A 22,985-nucleotide genomic window follows, 5' to 3' on the forward strand; every position below is an offset into this window, starting at 1 on the left:
CAATAAAAGTTGACTTGACTTGACTTTATTTTCAGTTTCCAAACTTAATAACCCATCAAACTGTCCATTGTGGTGAATTACTACTTGAGTCACAGACTAAACACAGAAACACTAAACCTGGAGAACTTTAATCATTCTCAATTCAATTGGCTCTCTGGAGATCAAAGAAAATTATCAATGGATACCTATTTATTATGTAGAACCGTTATTAAAGGGACTAATTAATGGAAGGTTAATGAATATACTAGAAGAAAATATTTTCAAATGTCTGGAAAACAACATATATTGATTTTTTAATGGAGTTGAATCTGTAGTGGCTCTTCTGGACAATCCAAATAGTCCCATTCACTCCCACTCCTCCATGTTGACTTAAACATGGGCCCTCTTGAACCAACATTTCAATCTTTGAAAACAAATTTCCTTTATTTACTTTTAGACTTTTAACACCCTTATCAATTATCTTTCAGCTTTCTCTGTTGTAAAGACAAAAACTACCACCCTCACTTTCTTCTTTATCCATTTTGACAAGATCTATTGCCCTACTCTCTTTGCTACATCAAAGATCTCAGCTAGGTTGGTGAGCCACAAATCATTTTGGAGTCATTTTGCTACTACAAATATTGTCCAGCCCATGCTTCTCCAAATGAGAATTAGAACTGTCCTTGACAAACCTCCCACATCGAGCAGGACGTGCAATCCTTCAGATCATATTTACCTGCAAGAAAGACTGAGAAAATGCACAGCTGGTATAGTGTCCAACCTTGATCTCTTTGTCTGGATATGAAGCATTCTATGAGAATCAGGTGACATGCCATTTTTATATGATGTCAAGCTTTCTTTCTGACTATTTTTTCTCCTGCCTAACAACCCAATGAACTTTTCTGCTGCTTTAGTACTTGGAGAAAATGCTTCAGGAAATCAGATAGGATTTTTTCTCATTTCCTTTCTGCTCCAAATCCCATTGGGTTGAGGCTTGGACTGGGTATAGTCATAGAGAGATGAGCAAGTAAGCAATGGACCTTTAATATGATTGTTATTACTACCTGGTGGTCACAGGAGGGCAAAAATCTCCACTGGAATTCCCCGTAGAGATGCAATTCAGCTGAGTAGTGGTCCAGGTCAAATTTGTCTCCAGAAAAAGAAATCAATTTTCAGATGCATGACACTAAAAAAGCATAATGAGCCCAAATTTCCAGCCCTTTGTGATCCCCTTTTTAAACTATTATATAATTTAACCTTTTCTTTTAATCTCCCTTAGGTTTTCTTATATGCTTTCCTAACTTCTCCCTATCTCTTCCCTAACTCTGTTTTCTGTTTGATTTTCTATTATATTCCAAATTGAACATTTGTCCCAAAACTGCTTTTTTTGGGGGCCTGCTTTCTTTGCTTTCCAGACTAGTTTAGCTTTCAAAGCTCTGCCTTTTCTTCAAAAGAAAATACCCCATTGAATGCTTATAGCACCACTCCAAATCCCACTGAGACTACCCTTCCAGTTGTTAACAACACAGTGATATCATTCATTTTTCTCCACATTTCCCAAATCATTCACTCTCTCAATTTAACGATTTCGTTGTTAAGTACACACAATAACTGATCATCCACATATCACTGCAGAGAACTCCAAAGATACACAAACTTCTAACTGATCTTTTTCATTTCGGTTCCAAGTAGATAGGATTTTGTCCTTTGACTATGATGTCCTACACTCTCACCGCAGAGGGAACATCCTTCCAGTCTTTACTCACATTTCTGAAAGTGATTAACATGATATCAGTGAAATCATTTTCCATTCTCCAGTACTCCACTGAATACAAGATCATTACATTGTATACCATCCTTCATCTTAGGAATCAAACTGATTAATATGCACTGCATTCCAAAGTAGGCATATCCTTCTTTAGCCCTGTATACACAACTTACCATGTGTAGTCTTTCCAATTTCAGCAAGAGTTATTTTCATTTATTGATTAAGTAAGTTGGGAAATATATAAAAATGTGATGTATCTGAGTCACAAGCTGGAATTCTGTTTTGATTAAGGGTTTTTTTCCTTTTTTGGACATTTTTAAACATTACTAAAGACAGTTATTCTATGGAGGTTCCACCAAGTCCTTTTGTAAAAATCAACATTTGGATGAATAGCAATTGGCCACAGTGCACAAAAATATTAAAGCTTTAGTGGAGATATATGTAAATATTCAAGGAAAGATTGTTCAATGTTCATAAGTAATCTCAATATCAACGTGAATTGAAAGAAGCTTCATATGTGCCTTTTAGAGTTTGGAGCAACAGTGAAATCACCTACTGTGGACCCAATTTTCTTCTGTAAGGAAGTTATTTATACAATACACAATAGTTCAGATTAGTTTGTATTAGTTCAGAAATAAACAAGTTAATGTTAACTACTATCACAGTACAAAAAGAGGCTGATAGCGCATGAAACAATCCACTTTAGATGCAGTTAGATTTCCTGTTCTGTTCTATGGCAGACGCAGGATAAGGTTACTGAGCTAATATTAAGGAAATGGTTGAAAATCAGGTCTAATAGTAAAAAGGACACTTGTGGAGGTGAACATGATTAAATACTCCAGAAACATAATATGCTACAGGGACCATGGAAATGTCATCAGTATAATACTGATCAAGGATAAATAATATAAATTTCACTGCTAGGTTAAAATCATGGACATTTTTGCCTGATTACCTCGGGTAATTGAGATAAATTGCTCAGTACAGCTTGGAATCATAGAAATGTTATGGCACAGAAGAATGCCTTTCAGCCCTTCTAGTCCATGCCAGCTCCTGGTAGAACAAACCCCAAAATTCCAATACCTTGCTCATTTTCCACAGCCCTAAAATTATTTCTACAAGACAAGAGTCTAACCAACTCCCCCTGACATTCAATAGAATTACCATTTCAGAATCCCCCAGAAATACATCCCAGGGATCACCAGTGACCAGAAATTTAACAGAACGGGCACATAATACATTGCTTAAAGGAAAAGATCAAATGCTGGGCAATCTGCACTAAGTGACCAATGTCACGACTTTGTAGAAATTTGCCATCCTGGCTTTCCAGCCTGTTTCCTTCTCAGTTCTTAAGATGTTTTACATTGTTTGAGCCATGATAACTACCTGCTCAGATTTCATCCAATAGCTTCGCAGGAACATTTCCAGTTCCTGGGTGTCAATATCTCTGAAGATCTGTCCTGGATCCAAAATATTATTGCAACTACAAAGAAGGCATGACAGCGGCTATATTTCACTAGGAGTTAGAGGTATATCACCAAAAACACTCACAAATTTCTACAGATGTATCATGGGGAGCATTCTGTCTGCATCACTGTTTGGTATGGGGGGGGGGGGGCTACTGTACAGGACTGAAATAAGCTACAGAGAGTTGTAAACTTAGTCAGCTCCATCATGGGCACTAGCTGAAATTCACATTTTTTCTATTATCGTACACTGCATTATACTGCTGCTGCAAAGACAATAAATTTCACAATATATGCCAGCGATATTAAACCTGATTCTGATTCTTAAACATTTGCTTCTTCCACCAATGCTGCACTTTGCCTGAAGCAAATAACGGAGCAGCGTTGTAGCAATGCTGCATGGCTTGTTTCAGTTTTAAGACGCAGAATGAGACCATTCAGCCCATTCAGCTCCTATGTGGCTCAAGGAGTAATCTTATCAGTCTTTTATCCCCCCACTTGTTTTCCATGGTCTTCAACTGCCTCTGGTTCACCTACCACTCACCTAACCTAGCGAGAACTAGGACTGCCAACCAGAACATCTTAGGGACGTGGCTGTAAACCCACATGATCAAATTCTACACAGCCTGAGATCAGGATCAGGATCAAACCCAGGCTGCTGGAACTGCAGCAGCAGAGCAAACTGCTAAGTCACCATGTTTCTTCTGGAACACAACCCAAAGCTACAGCTTCTACCATCCAAAAGGATAAGGATAGCTAGTACATAAATTATCCTTAATATCACAAAACATCCTGATTTCCAAACACAGCGTTATTCCTTCACAGTTATCGAGTCAAACATTGAACTCACTACTTAATAGCACTGTGGAGTACTTTCAGTATAATGGATGCAAGGTTCAAGGGAAGAGCTCACCACATTCACCTCAAGGGTGATTGAAGATGACCCTTAAATGTTGGCCTTGTCAACAAAATGCACATTCTATATTTGCATAAAAATCTGGCATATTTTAATTGGTGCTAGTTTTGATTGTGTCAACAATTTGTAAGGTAAGTTCCAAGTAAGAATTCGACCTGAATTTAGCACATACGTGATAAAATAAACCTCATGTAGACCAATTTCTCAAAATGTTAAATCTGACCATTCCAGGAGTAATAATACAGGTAAATAGTCATGAATATTAGATCATTTTGCAACGTTAACTACTGAACTTTATGCACATGATTGTTCAGAGCGCTAAAATCAAAACAGGAAGACCTCAGAAAAATAATAGAAAAGGAAAAGAGATACCAGGGTTTAGACAAAAGTCCTGTATCATGGATAGTAATCGTTGAGTTTTCATTATTCTGATTTATTATAAGACAAGGGTGGTTCATTTATAATATAAACTTGTTACTCACTTCCAATGATCTAACTTTTCTACTTACTCTTGGGAATCTAAATTTTCATTATCCTGGATAAAGGAGGATGTCAGAAAGAAGCACAAACCTGTATTTATACAGCACCCATCTTGGGCCAAATTCTTCACCTCATATTACAGAGATTCCCCACAGTAAGTATTGGGGAAATCTCTGTAATTTCCCGTTCCCAGTTGGAAGACTAGTGCATTTTGCTGCTCAATGATAAACTGCTGACAGAAGCTTCTGAGAAACTTCTGTGCATGTGCAGATATCGGGATGCTGCTGCAATGAAATACTGCAGTCAGCTATAGCTTAATGTATGATCTGAATGAAATAACCCACTATATGCCGTCTTTCCCAAGCCTACGCCAAATCACAAGTGCATTGACGACTGCTGTGAGGTATGAACCCACACTTGAAAACTCAGACGAGAGGAGGCTACTTACCAAGTGAAGCTGAAAGTGACAGAAAGATGAAAACAAATGCAATCACCATGGGAAAATGATATGGAATTTGACATCATGGAGAAATAGACCAGCATGATGAATAAAAGGATGAGTTAACTACTTGCAAAGGTCACTTCCTTTATTTACAATCTAATTGCTTCTGGAAATAGAAGTCAGGATTCACTGCCTAGAAATAATCTAAGTTTTGAATTTTAACTATCCTTAATGATGTAAACAGATGAGTCCAAATACTTAGAATTTAAAATTAGATCTGGCTGCCCTGCTTTCAATGGATTAAAGCTTCACCATGTCAAACATGTGAGGTGGATACGTCTCGATAACCAATTTCAATCTTAATTTGCAACTCAATTATTCATGGGCTATGCAGCTGGAAAACATGCAAGCTTTTCAATTCAGGGGTTGGCATATAGTCTCAATTTCCTTCCTTAAGGAATGGATGATTGGGTGTGAGAAGCACTCAAGTTCTAATGAAAGTTTAGTTAGTTAATGTTTTCTTCGAGATAAAATTCTGCAACAATAGCAATATAAACTCACCAGCACTGGAACCAAATCTGTGAAGGGATAACAGGAGAGCACTTACCTGCCTGATTAGTGACGATGGTGAGAATAGCAAATTGCCTGGGAACCATACTCTCACTGGAGACACCATTCACTGACTCAATCTCAAACGTGTAGTTCATGTGGGCAAGAAAGTCAACGACGGTCACAGATGTATTTGTCAGACCGGTGTTTCGAGGCAGGAAGCGCATCCCTCCTCCACAGAGTGAGCATTTCTTAGGGCCTAAGCCACACATCTTACAGATGACGTTGTAGGTGAGGTCCTTTCGTCCTCCTGTATCAACGGGGGGACTCCACTCCAGGATCAATGATGAGTCATTGATGTTGAAAATGACATTACGAGGGGTAGAAGGAGGTCCTGACAAAAAGCAAAGCAGAATATTAAAACTACTTCACCCCTTCAGTTTCAGGACATCTTCATAAAGCTTAAGTCAAAACCCAAGAGGTCCCTGGGGTGAGGATAGTATAGAACTCCAATTGTATAATAATAGCTAATAAAAGCTGTGGAGCACCTTGTCATCATAAACCTGTAATTAACTTGGAACATTATATTGAAAAGTCAAGACCTTTGGCTCCACGTTATTTCATTGATTGTTTTGCTAGACAACCATTCCTATATTTTTGGATAAAAGAACCCACTAATATTGAAGCAATTTTAATATATTGTTTTCTTCCATGCCTGCAAAATAAACCTCTGAAAGGTTATAGAGGGCAAGGTGATAGAAGTTAGGTAGAAATACGACGGGAGTACATAACTGTCAAGGTGAAGTAACAGCAAGCAAAAGATAAACAGAATATATTAAGATACTGCCTTTAGACGAATTTAAATGAGGCAGTCAGAACTTTTAACAAAAGCATTTGTCTTCTTTTATATTATGGAGATCATTCAAATCCAGACTAGAATGAAGAGCTTTTCCTTGTTATGCTAATGAACCTAAAATGGAAGGAGCTTGAGTTATGGGAGTTCAATTCCTTGTGGATATTTGTCAAGGGACCACAACATTCCTTCAATTAGGACTAATTGAGGCTAAAAATAACTTTATTTTTAGCTACCTTGATATAAATGTCAAAGTGCAGGAACACTGCTTCGTGGTACCAATTCAATGTCATGCTGTTCTGTTGCTGCTTACTTTGATCAAATTGTTTAATATGCAGTGTAAGCCTATGATCTGTGTATGCAAACTATGCTGTAGAAAGTAGAACATCACATGAAGATATGACAAAATATCCATTCAATAAGTAGCAGATCACAAATTCCACCGACTACAAAATGACAAGACAAGAATGCAGTTCAAAGGAAGAAGTAAATTCACGCTTGACTTTGCTTGAAATGACACACGTGAAAAAATAATCCTTTCACTCAGGGTAGAAAAATATCAGCAACCTTGTCCTTCAAAATGCATTATTTGGGTATCCAAGCAGCACTTTTCTACATTCAGATTGGCTGTAAACTTGGTGACACATTTGACCCCAAGATGATCTTTGTCCACCTCCACATCATTGCTCTGCCCAAACCTAGAAGCTCAACAAAGCAGTTGCTCAATTTGATTCCAGTCTCACGGATGCAGAGCAGCAATGCTAGGGATTTGTATGTGAAAGTATGTCTCAGTTGGAAGGGCTGTAGGGCCCTGGATGATATTGAGGGAGGAGGTTAGGGCCAGTTACTATAATTTCTCCCTTATCATTACAGGGGAGAGTGGCTGGGGAAGGAAAGGGATGGGAAAGGATTGATAAGCAGACTAGAGAGTCACAAGGAGACTCTCTCTGTGGAAAGTGGAGGGGAACTAAAGATGTCGTTGGTGGTGGAATATCGTTGTAGCTGATTGAAGTTGCAAAGAATGATATGCTGGATGCATAGGCTAATAGAGTGATAGGTGAGGACGAGGAGAGCTCTAATCCAGTTCTGCACGGCAGGGGAAATGTGGGAAACAGAGGGGTTGCAGGTGAGGGCTTCTTCAGTAACAGTGGATGGGAGGGGGACACTGTTTTCTTAAAAGAGAGGACATCTTGGATGGTCTCTTCTTAAGAACAGATGCAGCAGAGACAGAGAAACTGAGACAAAGGAATGATATGCTTACAAGTGACAGCTGCGGGAGTCACTTGTAAGGATATTACTGTGGATTTGGATACATTGTAAGGATACTGTGGATTTGTAGTATATGTCGGTGGATAATCTAGGTCAGGAGTCATAGGTGCATGGTATCTTTTCTAAAATGTTACTAGGAGGTACTTTCTACAATGCATTGATTTAAATTATATGAAAATTAAAGCAGAAGATACTGGATATGCTTCTTCAGAGTGAACATAACTCATAGAGAAGCGGCAGTAAATAAGAAAGTGAATACAAAGTAAATTAAAAAGCAAATGAACTGCAGATGTTGGAAATCTGGAATGGTAACAGAAAATGCTGTAAGTACCCAACAGGTATGGTAGCGTAGATGTAAAGTGAAAAAGGGTTAATGTTTCAAGTTGATGACCTCTCATTAGTTACTTCCTCACTTTGACAATCCCGCAGTTCTGATGAAAGGCCATCAAACAAATATAATTATCTCTCTCTCTACATATAGGCTGCCTGACTGGATGGGTAATTCCAGCGCTTTGTGTTTCTATTTAAGATAACTAGTCCTGTTTTTTGGTGTTTGTGTATATTATGCCATCTCATCTCCTTCGCGTATGTTCAAAATGTATTAGAAAATAAACACTTCTGTACCTGTAAAATAAAAAATAATGATTAGCTAGGTTATCACATTTGTGAAACATACACTAGCATTTCCCTCTTCAAAGCAGCTAGACAAATACTACATAGCAAGAATAAATGCATCTGTGGATGTAGTCTTGTCATTTTTGCTTCTCATTTATTTAAAAAATTTGAAATTCTGAGATAGATACATCATTTAGTGTATACGATTATTTAATTTCTAATGTATTTGAGTTGTTTCCTACTTTGATTTATCAGTCTGTAGATGGAACTTGAATTAAAAGTATAAACATCAATTTTCCATGTGACTATTAAAATTGAGAATTCCCATTAGTGCCTCATTGATTAGTAGAGATCATCCCTCCTTATGCAATTGTCTGTATTTTAAAAACTTTAACATGTCTTTCTTCAGCCTCCACTCTGGTAATGAATTTAATCTCTAATGTTTACCTTTATAAATAAAACACAGGTTTTTGATAAAATCTATGTTTCCATAATCTGTTTGGAAGTGAGTGTGTATTTTAACATCTTTATCTCCTACTCGTTATATCCTTACCATGACATTCCTGCAACTGATGTTCCTCTCCAAAGCCTTTTATTTGCCCTTTATGTTCCTTGTTCAGAAATTTTTATTGATTTTCTTTCTTCCTTCCTCCTGGTCTTTTGAAATTACTTTCTTCTAATTTTTCAATGTTCTTTTCATGTTTGCCTGCCTTTAATCGTTATGGACACTAAAACCATTATAGGTTGCTCAATAAAAATGGCAAATGTTGCTTGCTGTAAGCAGCTGTTTCCTCCAGCAGACAAGAAAACAACATACTGAGAGAATTCAAGGTTCCGAAGTAAAATTGGGCTTCCAACTGAATTAAAATTATTAGGCTAGAAATTTAATTACATCATACCTCCTTAATAAGTTTTTTTTGTGATTGAAATTTTACTTCAGCTAGAGTGAGATGACCACTGATAGCTGGTTTTACATTGTTCTGCATATTTAACCAGGCGGTTGTCCTTGCATGCTTGATGTGATTTCTATGTCAGTTCCTCATGGAATAATGCCATTTCCCTGGGTGTCTCCATTTGGAGTACTTTGAGGAAATTAGATCAGGTTAGCCTGGGAGTGACAAATGACAGGTACTGCTGAAACAATTATGCCATCATCATGCAGTGTCGGATTGGGACCTTCTAAAGTCAGAGTCTTACTTCGGTCCTTTTGTACTCCATTCTCACTACCCAGCAACAAGCCCAGCCCACTGAACTTGACCATGACCTCTGGATGCCATCACCTGAAAGGATAGGTACCGACAGTTGATCTCCCCAATTACTTCCCACTATCCTGATCACACTGGTATCAATCCACCTTGACTATTCTCTGACCTTCCCACCTGGCTCTCAATTCCAATCTGGAGGATGACTTCACCTTTGCCTAATCCCAAATCCTGCAGCAATATGTCAAAGTAGATGGCAAAATCTATTAATGAGAGGTTTTGAAGGAAAACTGGGAAAGTGGAGTGGAATGGGATATTCCCTTAGCTGGCCCAGGACTGACTGGCTGAGTCGTCTCCATCTGTGAAGAAGATGATACATTGAAGCAAGCTGCTGCAATTGATTTTATTCCAGCTCGCACTCAGTTAAAGAGCTACAATGAAAGCAAACTTTGATGAAGCAAAAGCTTACACTAAATACTGCATGAATTAATCTGCTAATCACACCTTGACAAGTGTCCATCTTGTAGGTGAATATCTAGTGGGACAGTTATTTCTCTTGCTCAACAGCTTGCTTCAATAGCTACTGCTCTCACGCGTGGGTTTTTAGATTTTCTAACACTTTGATTTGCATTATAAATATCACTTTTGAAGCACCTAATGAATAAATACAAAATTACACATATCCTGCAGTTCTACAAGGGATCTAAAATATCGAGGGTTAGATTTCAAACATTACTGAGACAAATGTTTTCACAGCCAGGATAGAACTCCTGCAGCCAAACAATTAGCAAACAAGACAGACAACTTTACTTTCCTGAAAGTATTAGAAGCCAGGTTAAATAACAAGACTGAGTCGTACAGTTAGGTCCCACAGAAACAGGCCCTTGGGCCCATCTCACGCATTCCAACCAAAGCTACTTCCATTAGCCTGTATTTCTCCTATATCCCTCTAAGCACTTCATATTCATGCACCTGTTGGAATGTCATTTTAACATTTTATGCTGCATCTCCCGGCTGTTTGATCCATAGCTCCATGACCCTTTGTGTGAAAACCTTGCCTCTCTGGTTCCCAAGTCTTTCCTCTCTCACCTGAAACCAACAGCCTTTAGTTTTAGACCCCTCTATCCTGAGAAGACTGTAACCATTCACTGAAGCTGGCTGCAAGTTCATTTCAAAGTGTCATTGAAAAAGTGAGCAGAACAAAATCTATAAAAGTGAAAGCAAGTTTATCTTTAGCAAGCTTTAGGAGAGGATGGATAAATAGCACTGCAACGTTATATATCTCTGAGGCTTTCATCCATCAGAATCAGCAAAATGCAATATGTAAATTGAACAGCCATTCACACATGAAGGATCAGAACTTATATACAGTATATGAATTTCACAAGGGCAGTAGGTACGTCTTTTTCCCAGATGATAATAAGTCCAGGGAATAAGTTGGTAGATCGTGCAGAGAGTGCTAATGGATTGCATCCCTTCAAAAATGAGCCAGATGAGCTCCTGGTTTAGGCCAAGATTACACACTGACTGCTGTGACCTGGATTCCTCCTGGTTCTGCCCAAAAAAACTCAGGCCTGACACGTTAACAGTGTCTCCCTTTCGACAGATGCTGCCTGGTCTGCTGAACGTTTTGGGCATTTTCTGTTCTTTCAGATTTTCAGTCTCAGCAACACTTCTGATTTTCAAACTGAAGGTTCCTGGACATTCATTTGATAGTCAAACAAAGGCAGAAGGCAAGATACATTTTTTCTAATGTATCTGAAATACTCCCTTTGCATTGCCCAGTCAATTTCATGACCACTTGTAGCTGGGATACGCCTGGAGTCTGGGGACCAGTTTGGGAGGGTGGCATTCCAAATCGCCGCGAGAATGGAAACAGGGGCTTGATCAAGCAGCTGGTCCTCTCCGATGTATTTGTTTTAAAACTGATTGTGCAAAGTAGCTTGAATACCTAATTAATACTGAATTCACGCATTACAAGAAACACCACTTGGCCACTTGAGAAACCTCCTAGGTTTTCAGATATTGAAAGGAGAGCATTCAGTTGGAGGACTACAAAAATAACCTGCGAAGCTGTTGTGTTCTTCTATCATCTCTACATGGTGCATTTCAAACTGGGGTACTTTTCCAGCCAACACAAAGTGTTATGATTCTGAAGGAAGCCACCATCTGTTTATTCGAGTAGAAAATTAATAGACTGCTATGAACGGATTCAGAGTGGACACTAACAGCTGCTTCCAAACTTAGAACAAAAGAAATAGGTTTTATTTTAATGATTATGAACAGTGAAAGGAGAACTTTGAGAAGAAAATGAATAGTTCACTTGTCCACTGTTGGCTGACACATTAGATTGTACGTGCTGAAGCACGTGAAGACGTGACTGTGGACAAGTAATCCAAAATTGTGTACATAACTTGATCTTGAGCAAAGGCACAGGAAATCAGTTTTAGTCTGATAATAATTGCAATGATAATTGAAAATAAATGGATCTTAAAACAAATTGTGCTTCTTGGGTATACTATGTCAAGAGGAGCAATGTGAACCATTCCTGGTGCACATTAACCTATAAACATAAGAGATTCTCTCTACAAATGCTGAAAGTCCAGAGCAACACACATAAAATGCTGGAGGAACTCAACAGGTCAGGCAGAAGAAGGAAGTGGGGGGAGGGGAAGTAAGACAAGCTGGAAGGTGATAGGTGAAGCCAGGTGGGTGGGAAAGGTAAAGAGCTGGAGAAGAAGGAATCTGATAGGAGAGTGAATTTTAAGAGAAAGGGAAGTAGGAGGGGACCCAGGAAGAGGTAATAGCAGATGAGGAGAAGTAAGAGGGCAGAGTGGGAAATAAAAGAAGGAATGGAGAAGGGAAAAGTAAAAAAGGAAAGAAAATTACCAAAAGGAGAAATTGATGAGGGTGCCATTAGGTTGGAGGCTACCTAGATTGACTATAAGGTCCTGATGAAGGGTCTCGGCCCGAAACGTCGTCAGCGCTTCTCCCTATAGATGCAGCCTGGCCTGCTGTGTTCCACCAGCATTTTGTGTGTGTTGTTGACTATAAGGTACTGCTCTTCCATCCTAAATGTGGCCTCATCGTGGCAGTGGAGGAAACTATGGACTAACATGTTGGAATGTGAATAGGGGTTAGAATTAAAATGGTCAGTCATTGGGAAATTCAGCTTCTGATGGATGGAGTGGAGGTGCTCAACAGTGGTAATCCACTTTACATTGGGTCTCACCAATGTAGATCAGGCCGCATTGGGAGCACTGCATACGTAGTCAACCCCAACACATTCACAGGTGAGGTGTTGGCTCACATGGAACGACTATTTGGGGCCCTGAATGGAAGTAAGAGAGAAAGCGAATGGGCAGGTGTAGTATTTCTGTCATTTGCAGGGTTATGTACCAGGAGGAAGATAAGTGGGGAGGGACAAATGGATAAGGGGATTATGGAAGGAATGATCTATGGGGAAAGCAGAAAATAGAGAGAAGATGGAATGTAAATATGTGTTCGGTGTAGGATCCCTTTGAAGGTGGTGGAAATTGTGGAGAATGACGTTTTGAATGTGGAGGCTCATGGGATGGTTTGTGAGAGCAAGAGGAACTCTATCCCTGTTATGCCAGTGGAAAGATGTGCTGAGCATGGATGGTGGGAAGATGGGATCAGCATGGATGGTGGGAAGATGGGGTCAACATGGATGGTGGGAAGATGGGGTGAGCATGGATGGTGGGAAGATGGGGTCAGCATGGATGGTGGGAAGATGGGGTCAGCATGGATGGTGGGAAGATGGGATCAGCATGGATGGTGGGAAGATGGGGTCAGCATGGATGGTGGGAAGATGGGGTCAGCATGGATGGTGGGAAGATGGGGTGAGCATGGATGGTGGGAAGATGGGGTCAGCATGGATGGTGGGAAGATGGGGTCAACATGGATGGTGGGAAGATGGGGTGAGCATGGATGGTGGGAAGATGGGGTGAGCATGGATGGTGGGAAGATGGGGTGAGCATGGATGGTGGGAAGATGGGGTGAGCATGGATGGGCAACCCAGACTGTGTGATATTTAAAAGCAGCACTTAAACTGACATATTCAAAGTATAATTTTCTAGCTTGAGGAAGAGATTCTTCTGAATAAATGGGTGCTCCAATGATGGTAGGGTCTAGGATAGTGTTTTCAAGAGTCAGCGAGATCTTGGCATATTTGTGAAGAACAATCCCTCTGGTGGCTTGCTTTTTGTGGGTGGTGACCATGGAGACTAAGTGTTGGTCCTTTAAATAAGAAGATTTCAGGAAAATACAGTCAGCAAAATCTGATTGTTCTGTGAAAAAAATGCATGGCTGTTTTTCCAGAACTTAGAGATTGAAAATACAACAGCCATTAAATTTTGTACTTGGGTTGACATCCTTTGTGGGAGCTGTATGCTGGAAATAGGTTTAGGCAAAACCAAAATCCTGCTAAACACTAAGGACCTGAGTATATAGGTCAGTCATACTTGTGCAGGACAGATTATTTTACATTTATAAACACAAGACGTTCTGCAGATTCAGGCAGCATCTATGGAAATTGATTATTAATCAAAGTTTCGGGTCAGGACCTTTCATCAGCACTGGAAAGGAGGGGGAAGAAGCCAGAATAAGAAGGTGGGTAGGGGAGGGAGTACAGGCTAAAACTACATCTGAAGCCAGGTGGGTGGGGGAGGGATAATGAAGTAAGAAGCTGGCGGTAAGAGGTAGAAAAGGCAAAGGGCTAGAGAAAAAGGAATTTGGTAGGAGAGGAGAGTGGGCCGTGGGGGAAATGGAAGGAGGAAGTGATAGGCAGGTGAGGCAATGAGGAGGTTAGACAGGAAGGGTGAGCGGGAAATTACCAGAAGTTGGAGAAATTGATATTCATGCCGTCAGACCAGAGGCTATCCAGACGGACCCTCATTACTCTTACAACATACAAACTGAAACAAATGCCATTTAGATGAGTTACTGGACTAGCACAGAATGAACCATACCTATAAATGAACCTTTCAAAATCTAGTTGAGAAAACTGCCAACGATAAATAATGGCAGTGCACACACTGCAGGTGAATTACTATTGCACCACATTACCTCCCTCTGGAGCTTGTCACTTTAATGTTATTCATGAATATATTTTAATTTAACATTGGAAATGTATTATAATTCATTTTTGATTTGATTTACAAATTCATAATTATACCTCAAAATTAAGGAAAGCTTTTTAAATTTATGTAAACATGTATTAATTAATAAACAAATTAAGCACTTAATTTATGGATGAATTTCTAAATGTATTAATTAACTTTGAGATTATTTTGTCTTGTTCCTGAAATGCTTTAATAATTTATGGATGAATTTATAAACATATTAATTAAGTTTTAGTGCATTTACTCATGCTCATATAACACTCACATTGTAGCAAACTGCTAATAGATGCTTTCCTGGGACTTTGGTATCAGTGTCAAATTCTCCCGTTCAGGTTGAGGGAGAAGAAGAATTTGAAGTAGAGCTAACCATATCATTGCTTTTGCCTAAAGCAAGCTTTTTAGAACATACCACCTGTTACAAGTATAGCTGCTGTTCGTTCACTCCCAGTTCAATTAAGGAGAGTATAGTGTATTATTATATCATTATTTGATTAATAATATTTATAATTATACATTTATTTATAAACCAGTAATCTGAAAAATGATTATGAAAGCTTTTGCTAAAATACTATGTACAGTAATTAAATGCTCATCATACAGTTCTTTAGTGTTCCTCTTACGAAGGCTTTAAGTAACAAAGTTGAAACACTATGCTCAATGAAATGAGATTATAGTCATATTTATTAGATATAAATAATAATTTTTTGTTGGCCATTATTCTACAGAGAACATGAATATTAGGTCCACTTGTTTTATTTTCCTCTAAATTAACCGTGAAAATAGAACAGAGAATATTAGATTGAAAATAGTACAGATTTATTAAAAATCATTAATTTTTCTTCTAATAAATCAACAAAACTTGGTGTGTACAATTTACACATCAGTAATTGGTAATAGAAATACTTAACACGTGCACACTTCTTTCCTGCTGTAATATATTTGTTGTTACAACATTTTCTCAAATATTAGCCTAAAAATGGGATTTTTTTGTGCCTAAGTCAATATTTGCTCATTAGGTATACATAGAATGTTACAGCACAGTACAGGTCCATCAGCTCACGATGTTGTGCTGACGTTTTAATCTACTTTAAGATAAATCTAACCCTCTTGTATAATCCTCCATCTTGCTATCATCCACATGCTTAGCTAAGAGTTTCTTGAATGCCCTTCGTCTACCACCACCCCTGACAGGACGCTCCACACACCCACCATGCTCAGTGTAAAAAAAACATATCTCTGACATCCCCCTGTACTTTCCTTAACATCACCTTAATATTAAGCCCCTTGTATCAGCCATTTCTGCCCTGATTAGCCATTTCCACCCTGTATCTCATGCTGTACATTTCAACTTACAAAAAACTATTGCATTCATGAGAGGGTAGCTGTAGCACAGAATGACTTTGATACATAAAGATATTTTAGCAGAAGGTTTCACCATATGCAAATTACTTTAGAAATCATATTTGGATTATGTTATAACCAAAAGAATATTGTCTTGGTTATTTCTGGGCACCACTTATCTTGCCACAGTAGAGATCTGCCCAACTTAACACACAGAGCAAATTGCATCAGAGTTCATGCAGCCGCAATTCCTCAGGTAATGGCAGAAATTGAAATCATAGGGAGGAAGCCTATGTCCTTCATTAATGATTCACATAAATACTGAACACTTTGCATAGGGTTTGAGAACGAGATGGCAATGAATGAGTATATACTCTCCAATTTATCTACTATCCACTGCACTGCCCAGCCTCGCTTATCAGTGGGCAACATAACTCCACTTCAGCTCCCTTCACTGATCACTGTCTGATTTTTTAAACTATCATTTGTGACCTGCATGTTGTGACCAAGGTCGATCAGCCCACAACTCTCTAGGGCTTGGTGCCACTGACAGGACAGAAAATCGGGCTGTGCACCTAAGTTCTGCCAGGGAACTCCTGAGGTTCGACTTTAGTAAATGAATCCATCAGCTAAATAACAGCTAGCAGCAGTTGGTTTAAACCAATTTTGCAAATTTTCCTAAGGAGTAGGAATGGGCATTAACTTTATATACAGCGCTTGTTCATCTCACCAGAAGAGTGAGAAATCCAGTTTCTAGGACGGTGGAATCCTATTTCCACTTTTCTAACGACAATCACCTGAGCAGATGTTCCCTGCTGATTGTACAATCAGATGTGGTTTTGCTGTGCCTTTCTGCACCATCTCGGTCTGCCCAGACACTGTCTGGACAACTGTGTCCTGCTTCAGGTTAATTTCCATAGGTACAGATCAATATGCTCAGTTAAAAACTTAACACCATGGGGGAGAAATTAAATTCACAGTTATCATTTTGTAACTACTCAAACCCCAACAGCGAGATGCATCAAAATAGCAGATTTGTGCTTGCCACTTACTGCTTTCCGTTCTAATGAGATCCAAAGCTCGATTTGAGGTGAATCTCAGATTGGCAAGATCAACATCTACAACATTCATTCTGCTAACTTGCCTCCATTCAGATCACAAACCAAATTCCTGTTTCTTTGTATAGTTCATTTAAATTTAGATATTTATATTGCTTAAAATTTTTATACTTTGCTTTATTAATGCAAAAGTTTTTGGAATTCATGAATTTTTGACTTCTCAATCTATGATCATTTGATATTTTTAGTCATTATTTATTAATCAAACTTTAAAAAGAAAATACAGAGGAAAATAATTCTAATTCCAAATAATTTTATAATGTGAACTCTAGCAATAGGTTCTCAAACTATTGATGGCTTAACATGGTGTATTAGAATGGGCACGTCCATATTGATTAATATTTTGCCTAGCTTAATTAGATTTGGCCCAGTCTCTGCCCCCATTGATTCGTCATTTTACTCCAGCTGGGCAATTACTTGATGGATTAGTGTCTGACCCTTGTTGATCAAATCCCCCATCCATCTGGCTATCCCTTTCAGCATTTACTATGATGCAGAATTCAACAAATCAACTACCGTTACCTGTAAGTGAAATTTAAAGAAAAAGCAGCAGATGTTTAAAGTCTGTAAGTAAAAATAAAAAATGCTCAGCAGGCCAGACCACATCCGTGGGAAGAGAAACAGAGCTAACATTTCAGATTGAAGACCTCTTCCCATACCTGAAACACAAGACCTGTTTCTGCTCCCACAGACGCAGCCTGACCTGCTGGGTAAATCAACTACCCTTTGAACTGCTTAGCCTTAGCCAGCAGTTCCCAAGTGAGCACTGGGCCTTGTCCTAGGATTATTCCATTATTCCTCCCAGGGTCTCCCACTGCAATGCGTACGGCACTGCTTTGTCCCACAAACCACCATCTTATCTTCTGAAGCATCTGCTCAATCTGCACAAAATGTAGGAATTAAAATATGAACAATTTTGTAAGTCAATCCATATATCCCTACAGTTTAACAGCACTTCATCTGCAGAACACATTTTCATCTCTGACTCCAATGCCAAGGTCGCATGATATCAGCTCATAACATATTAATAATCACATCTGTGAGGATTTCCTGTCAATAAAATCCTTCTTCCTGTTGTCAACTTTCCACATCATTAATTTGTAAATTGACATTTATAATGGGAATTGTCTGTGTAAATTTGCCACACTGCATATCTCTCCCACCAGTGACAGCATAATACTGTTCCCAGTTTTGCAGCTCTCAGCTACATTGCAGGAAACCCTCGATGCTTTACCAAACTGAACACTACCTCTAAATTGCAATTAATTTTATCTAAAAATAAAGGAAATCACATAATCAAAGTACAACTTAGTAATAAGGAAAGTGAGTTTTAAACTGGGACAGTGGTGTAAACTTATCCAATTATTTCCACTTTCTAATGCTTCTTGGGTGCCAAGGTAGCGTAGCAGATAGAGCAATGCTTTCACAGGTCAGGGTATCAGGATTCTGAGTTCAATTCTGACCTCATCTATAAGGAGTCTACATATCCTCCTCATGGAACGTGTGAGTTTCTCCGAGTGCTCTGTTTTCCTCTCACAGTCCAAAGACCTACCGGTTAGTAGGTTAATTAGTCATTGTAAATTGATGATTAGTCTAGGATTAATTGGGGGTTGCTGGGTGGCGTGGCTTGAAGGGTAGGAAGGGCCTATTCCATGCTGTATCTCAACAACTGAATAAATAAATAAACCCATTTCACCCAAAGAAATTTCACCATAGGAAGCATTATATCTCAATGCATAGTGGCTCGACACATGACGAGAAAAAGCTGCAGACTTGTAGACGCAGTTCAGCACATGACAGTCTTCCCTATTCTGTCTCTACTTCTCACCACCTCAATAAAGCAGCCGGACCCCGCCCACCTGGGGCAATCTTTCTCCTCCCCTTCAAAACGTACAAAAAAGCTGGATGAACTCAGCAGGTCAGGCAGCATCCGTTGAAAGAAGCAGTCATTCCTTTGCAATCAGGCAGAAGATAAAAAGCCTGAAAGTACATACCACCAACTCAAAAATGTTCTACCTACTGCTCTCAGACACGAATGGACTTCTTGTATGATAAAATGGACTGTTACCTTCACAATCTACCTCGTTATGACCCTACACTTTATTGTTTACCTGCACTACACTTTCTCTGTGGCTGTTCCACTTTGTCCTGCATTGTTATTGTTTTATCTTGCTCTGCTTCAATGCACTGTGTAATGATTCAATCTGTATGAATAATATGTAAGACAAGCTTTTCACTGTGTCTTGGTACATGTGACAATAATAAATCAATATCAATAGCAAAGATTACTTTGAGCCTTCATCCATACAACATTGTAATGAGATAGCAGCCTGGATCTTGCAGCCTGTGGCAAGCTGCTTGTTCTCAATGTAGACATATGAGGAAGGTCATTGTTACTGATGTAAGCTTTCTAATCCAGGAATACTGTACTCACTCCTTGAATGTAATTCTTCAGGTGTTATTATAGGATTCAAATTCATGGCTCAAGATCAGTAATTCAGGGCACAGAACACCAGACCAATAACTTGACCACTATGCTGCTGTACTCAATGAACTTTACAGATCCTAATGACTTGTGTAAAATATGGAGCACAATATATGTCCACCGCACACACTTTGTATATTTAAAGCTCTATTATACAAAATAGATTGCTTTTTGCTGTTGTACTGATTTTTCATGAATTACCCTATCTTCCTTCAGGTGAAAGGAACTTAAATTTCTTACCAGTATTGTCATACGTTAACATTGCTGATTTAGTACACTGGTATTGAGTGCATTTCTTTACGATATGCTCCACTGGCACTTTTGATTCTTCTTCTGTCATGCTTTCTGCATTACTCTCTCCTGATAAGCTTCCCCTATCATGCTTTGAGTGACTGCCCGGCATTAATGTTGAAGACTTACCACAACTTCCCAAGTCAGAGTGGGATCAAGACACCAATGGTGAAAAGTGATTCTTCTATGTTTGTGTGTCTGAATGCGAGAATCTTGAAAGTGTTGACACTCATTCATGGAGGAAAATGCAAAAGATTTCTCTGTCTAACACCCCAGAAGACCACTGTCTATATGGGAACAAATTATTTTTAAGAGGCCTTGCACCATTACTACCCAATAACCAAGGAATAAAATGAGCACAGCCAGAGCTTACTGTCCAAATAACTGGCAATACAGCTTCAAAGTTGCACTGAAGTGCCACAATTCATGAATACAAGGGTGTCAAGGTTGACATCATCCATGGATGTAAGCATAGAGCACCACAGTACAGAAGCTGGCCCTTCAGCCCTTCTAGTCCATGCCAAACTGTTACCTTGCCTCGTCCCATCAACTCGCATCTGGACCACAGCCCTCCTTACTCCTCCCAAATTTCTCTTAAAGATTGAAATCAAACCACACCCACTACTTCCACTGGCAGTTCGTTCCCCACTCACATATCCTCTGAGCGAAGAAGCTTTCTCTCAGGTTCCCGTTAAATATTTCACCTTTCACCCTTAACCTATAATGTCTAGTTCTCATAAATAAGCAGTGCATTGTTTTACCTTCTTAGAGAATTACAATCTGGATCTGGTTGTCATCTTTCATTGCTTTACTATGTAATAGTGTCAAATTAGCTACTGTAATAAAACATCATAAGAGATGATTAAAAGCCATAACTTAATATTTAGACTGAGATAGCCATCTTTAATATCAAAAACTAAAATAACACAAAGAACTCCCATTAGGATTTCTGACAATCCAATAACTTTTACCTTAAATTGACTTATTAAAATATTACGTATCAGATGACACTATAATTAGACAGATCCTTAATAATGTTGTGGGAAGCGGTCATTGGCAGAACATAAAGCATAGATCTCAGAATGTTTTGGGAACAGGTCCTGAAGAAAGAATGGAGAATATGAGCATACAGTAAACGTGAAGGGTGCCATTTGCATTGGTCTGTTGCTGTCTGACTTGTTGAGTGTTTCCAAGTTTTTGTTTTTTCTACAAACTTCATCAGTTGATTTTTTTTAATTTTTAGATCTTTGGTCATGACTGCATTGAAAATCTGAAAAATACATTTATAACTAAAAAGGTATTAATATTGCACTTATTTTAAAATGTTACTGATCAAGTTTGTGTTGGTTATTAGTATCAAGCTATGCTCTGTAAGTAACTCTAAACCGAACAGTTCGAACTTGTGCGGAGGAGACCAGAGCTCCTTGAGCCAGCTTTCCTTTGGGAATTAGCGGTGGAGAGGAAAGCAACTTTAAATTCCTTAGTGTTATCATTTCAGGGACCTTTCCTGCTTTATTACAAAGAAAGCATGGCAGCACCTCTACTTTCTTAGAAGTTTGCGAAGATTCGGCATGTCATCTAAAACTTTGACAAACTTCTGCAGATGTGCAGTGGCGAGTATATTAACTGGTTGCATCACAGCTAGTATGGAAACACCAACGCCCTTGAATGGAAAAGCCTACAAGAAGTAGTGGATACAGCCCAGCCCATCACAGGTAAAGCTCTCCCTACCATTGCACAATTCTGCAAGGAGAGCTGTTGGAAGAAAGCACCATCATCAAGGATCTCCCAGCACTCAAGCCATGCTATCTTCTCACTGCTGTCATCAGGAAGGAGGTGCAGGAGCCCCAGCGCCCACATACCAGATTCAAAACAATTGGTATCCCTCAACCAGAGGGATAACTTCACTCACTTCACTCACCCCAACAATGAACTGTTCCTATAATCTATGGACTCACTTTCAATGACTCTTCATCTCATGTTCTTGATATTTATTGCTCATTTATTTATTATTATTATTTTGCATGTGCTTTTTGCATTTCTTTGTATTTACCGTGAATGCCTGCCAGATTATGGATCTCAGGTGTGTATATTGTGACATACATGTACTCTGATAATAAATTAACTTTAAACTTAATTTCTATCCTACATAATATGTTAGCAGCCACAGAGATGAATTAAAATCCTGAAAAAACTGCCCTGAAATATGCCAGTTGGTTGGAAAGTGAAAGTTTTGTGAAGACCTTCATGTTGGCTGCATAAATATATGTCCAATAAGATAAAGCAATCATATTGCATTTAACAGATTACTTCTATTTGAATAGAAAGGATAGCGTTAGGCTCTATAATGATTCAACTGAAACACAAAATTGGCCACAAAGAATCCTTTCAATTTTTGTAAAGAATAAATTTGTCTTTCACATTTCTTTCCTTTCCAAAATCCCCAAATGTATTGCAGCTTCCTAAATCCAATGTGTCTAACCTAGCACTTATAAATATTCGATTCAATGCAAATTCACATTCTTCATCATTAGCAAAAATGGACTGACTGCCAAACCATTTCATTGCTGAAAGCATGGTCTTGCTGTGTACCAATTTGGCTGCCATTGTTTGTGCAGAATGTACAAAAACGGCTTCCATAATGTAATTGCATGCTCCCAGTGAGAGAGGGATGAGATATAATCTCTAAAGTGATTAACGTGGCCCACACCTTACACCCGTGAGCAGGCATATCATAATTCTAGAAGGATTCAACACTTATTTGACTCCAACAATGTCACTTCCAGCTTCCTAACTGCAGCCTTGACAATTAAGCATTAAATGGGGGAAAAAAGAACTCCACAAAAGCATCATTTAAGTAAATCAACTACATGCAGTTAGCTGCTGGATTACTCTTCATAACTGTTAACATTTATCTGTACTTGGTTAGAGTTCCAATCATAAAGACTGAGTCGTCTGGCATTTAGTGGATTAGTCTGGTAAAGATTTGTACACAAACGTATTGCCTCAAGACAAAAGTGGGCTTGTAGAGCTTCTTCTTGGTGTTAAATATGAAAGAGGAAGAATG

At 38.8% G+C, this 22,985-nt stretch overlaps 1 protein-coding gene across 5 annotated transcripts in view; it reads right to left on the reverse strand.

Annotated features, from left to right (window-relative positions):
• epha6 (eph receptor A6) overlaps positions 1–22,985 on the reverse strand; it is a 691,207-nt gene that overhangs the window by 271,244 nt on the left and 396,978 nt on the right. For all 5 annotated transcript variants that reach the window (XM_073045584.1, XM_073045587.1, XM_073045586.1 and 2 more), the window contains exon 5: positions 5,659–5,994. In XM_073045584.1, the coding sequence (XP_072901685.1) occupies positions 5,659–5,994 (336 nt within the window). The remainder of the gene's footprint in view (positions 1–5,658; positions 5,995–22,985) is intronic.

The sequence above is a fragment of the Hemitrygon akajei genome, chromosome 5 (assembly GCF_048418815.1).
Source record: "Hemitrygon akajei chromosome 5, sHemAka1.3, whole genome shotgun sequence".
Lineage (NCBI taxonomy): Eukaryota > Metazoa > Chordata > Chondrichthyes > Myliobatiformes > Dasyatidae > Hemitrygon > Hemitrygon akajei.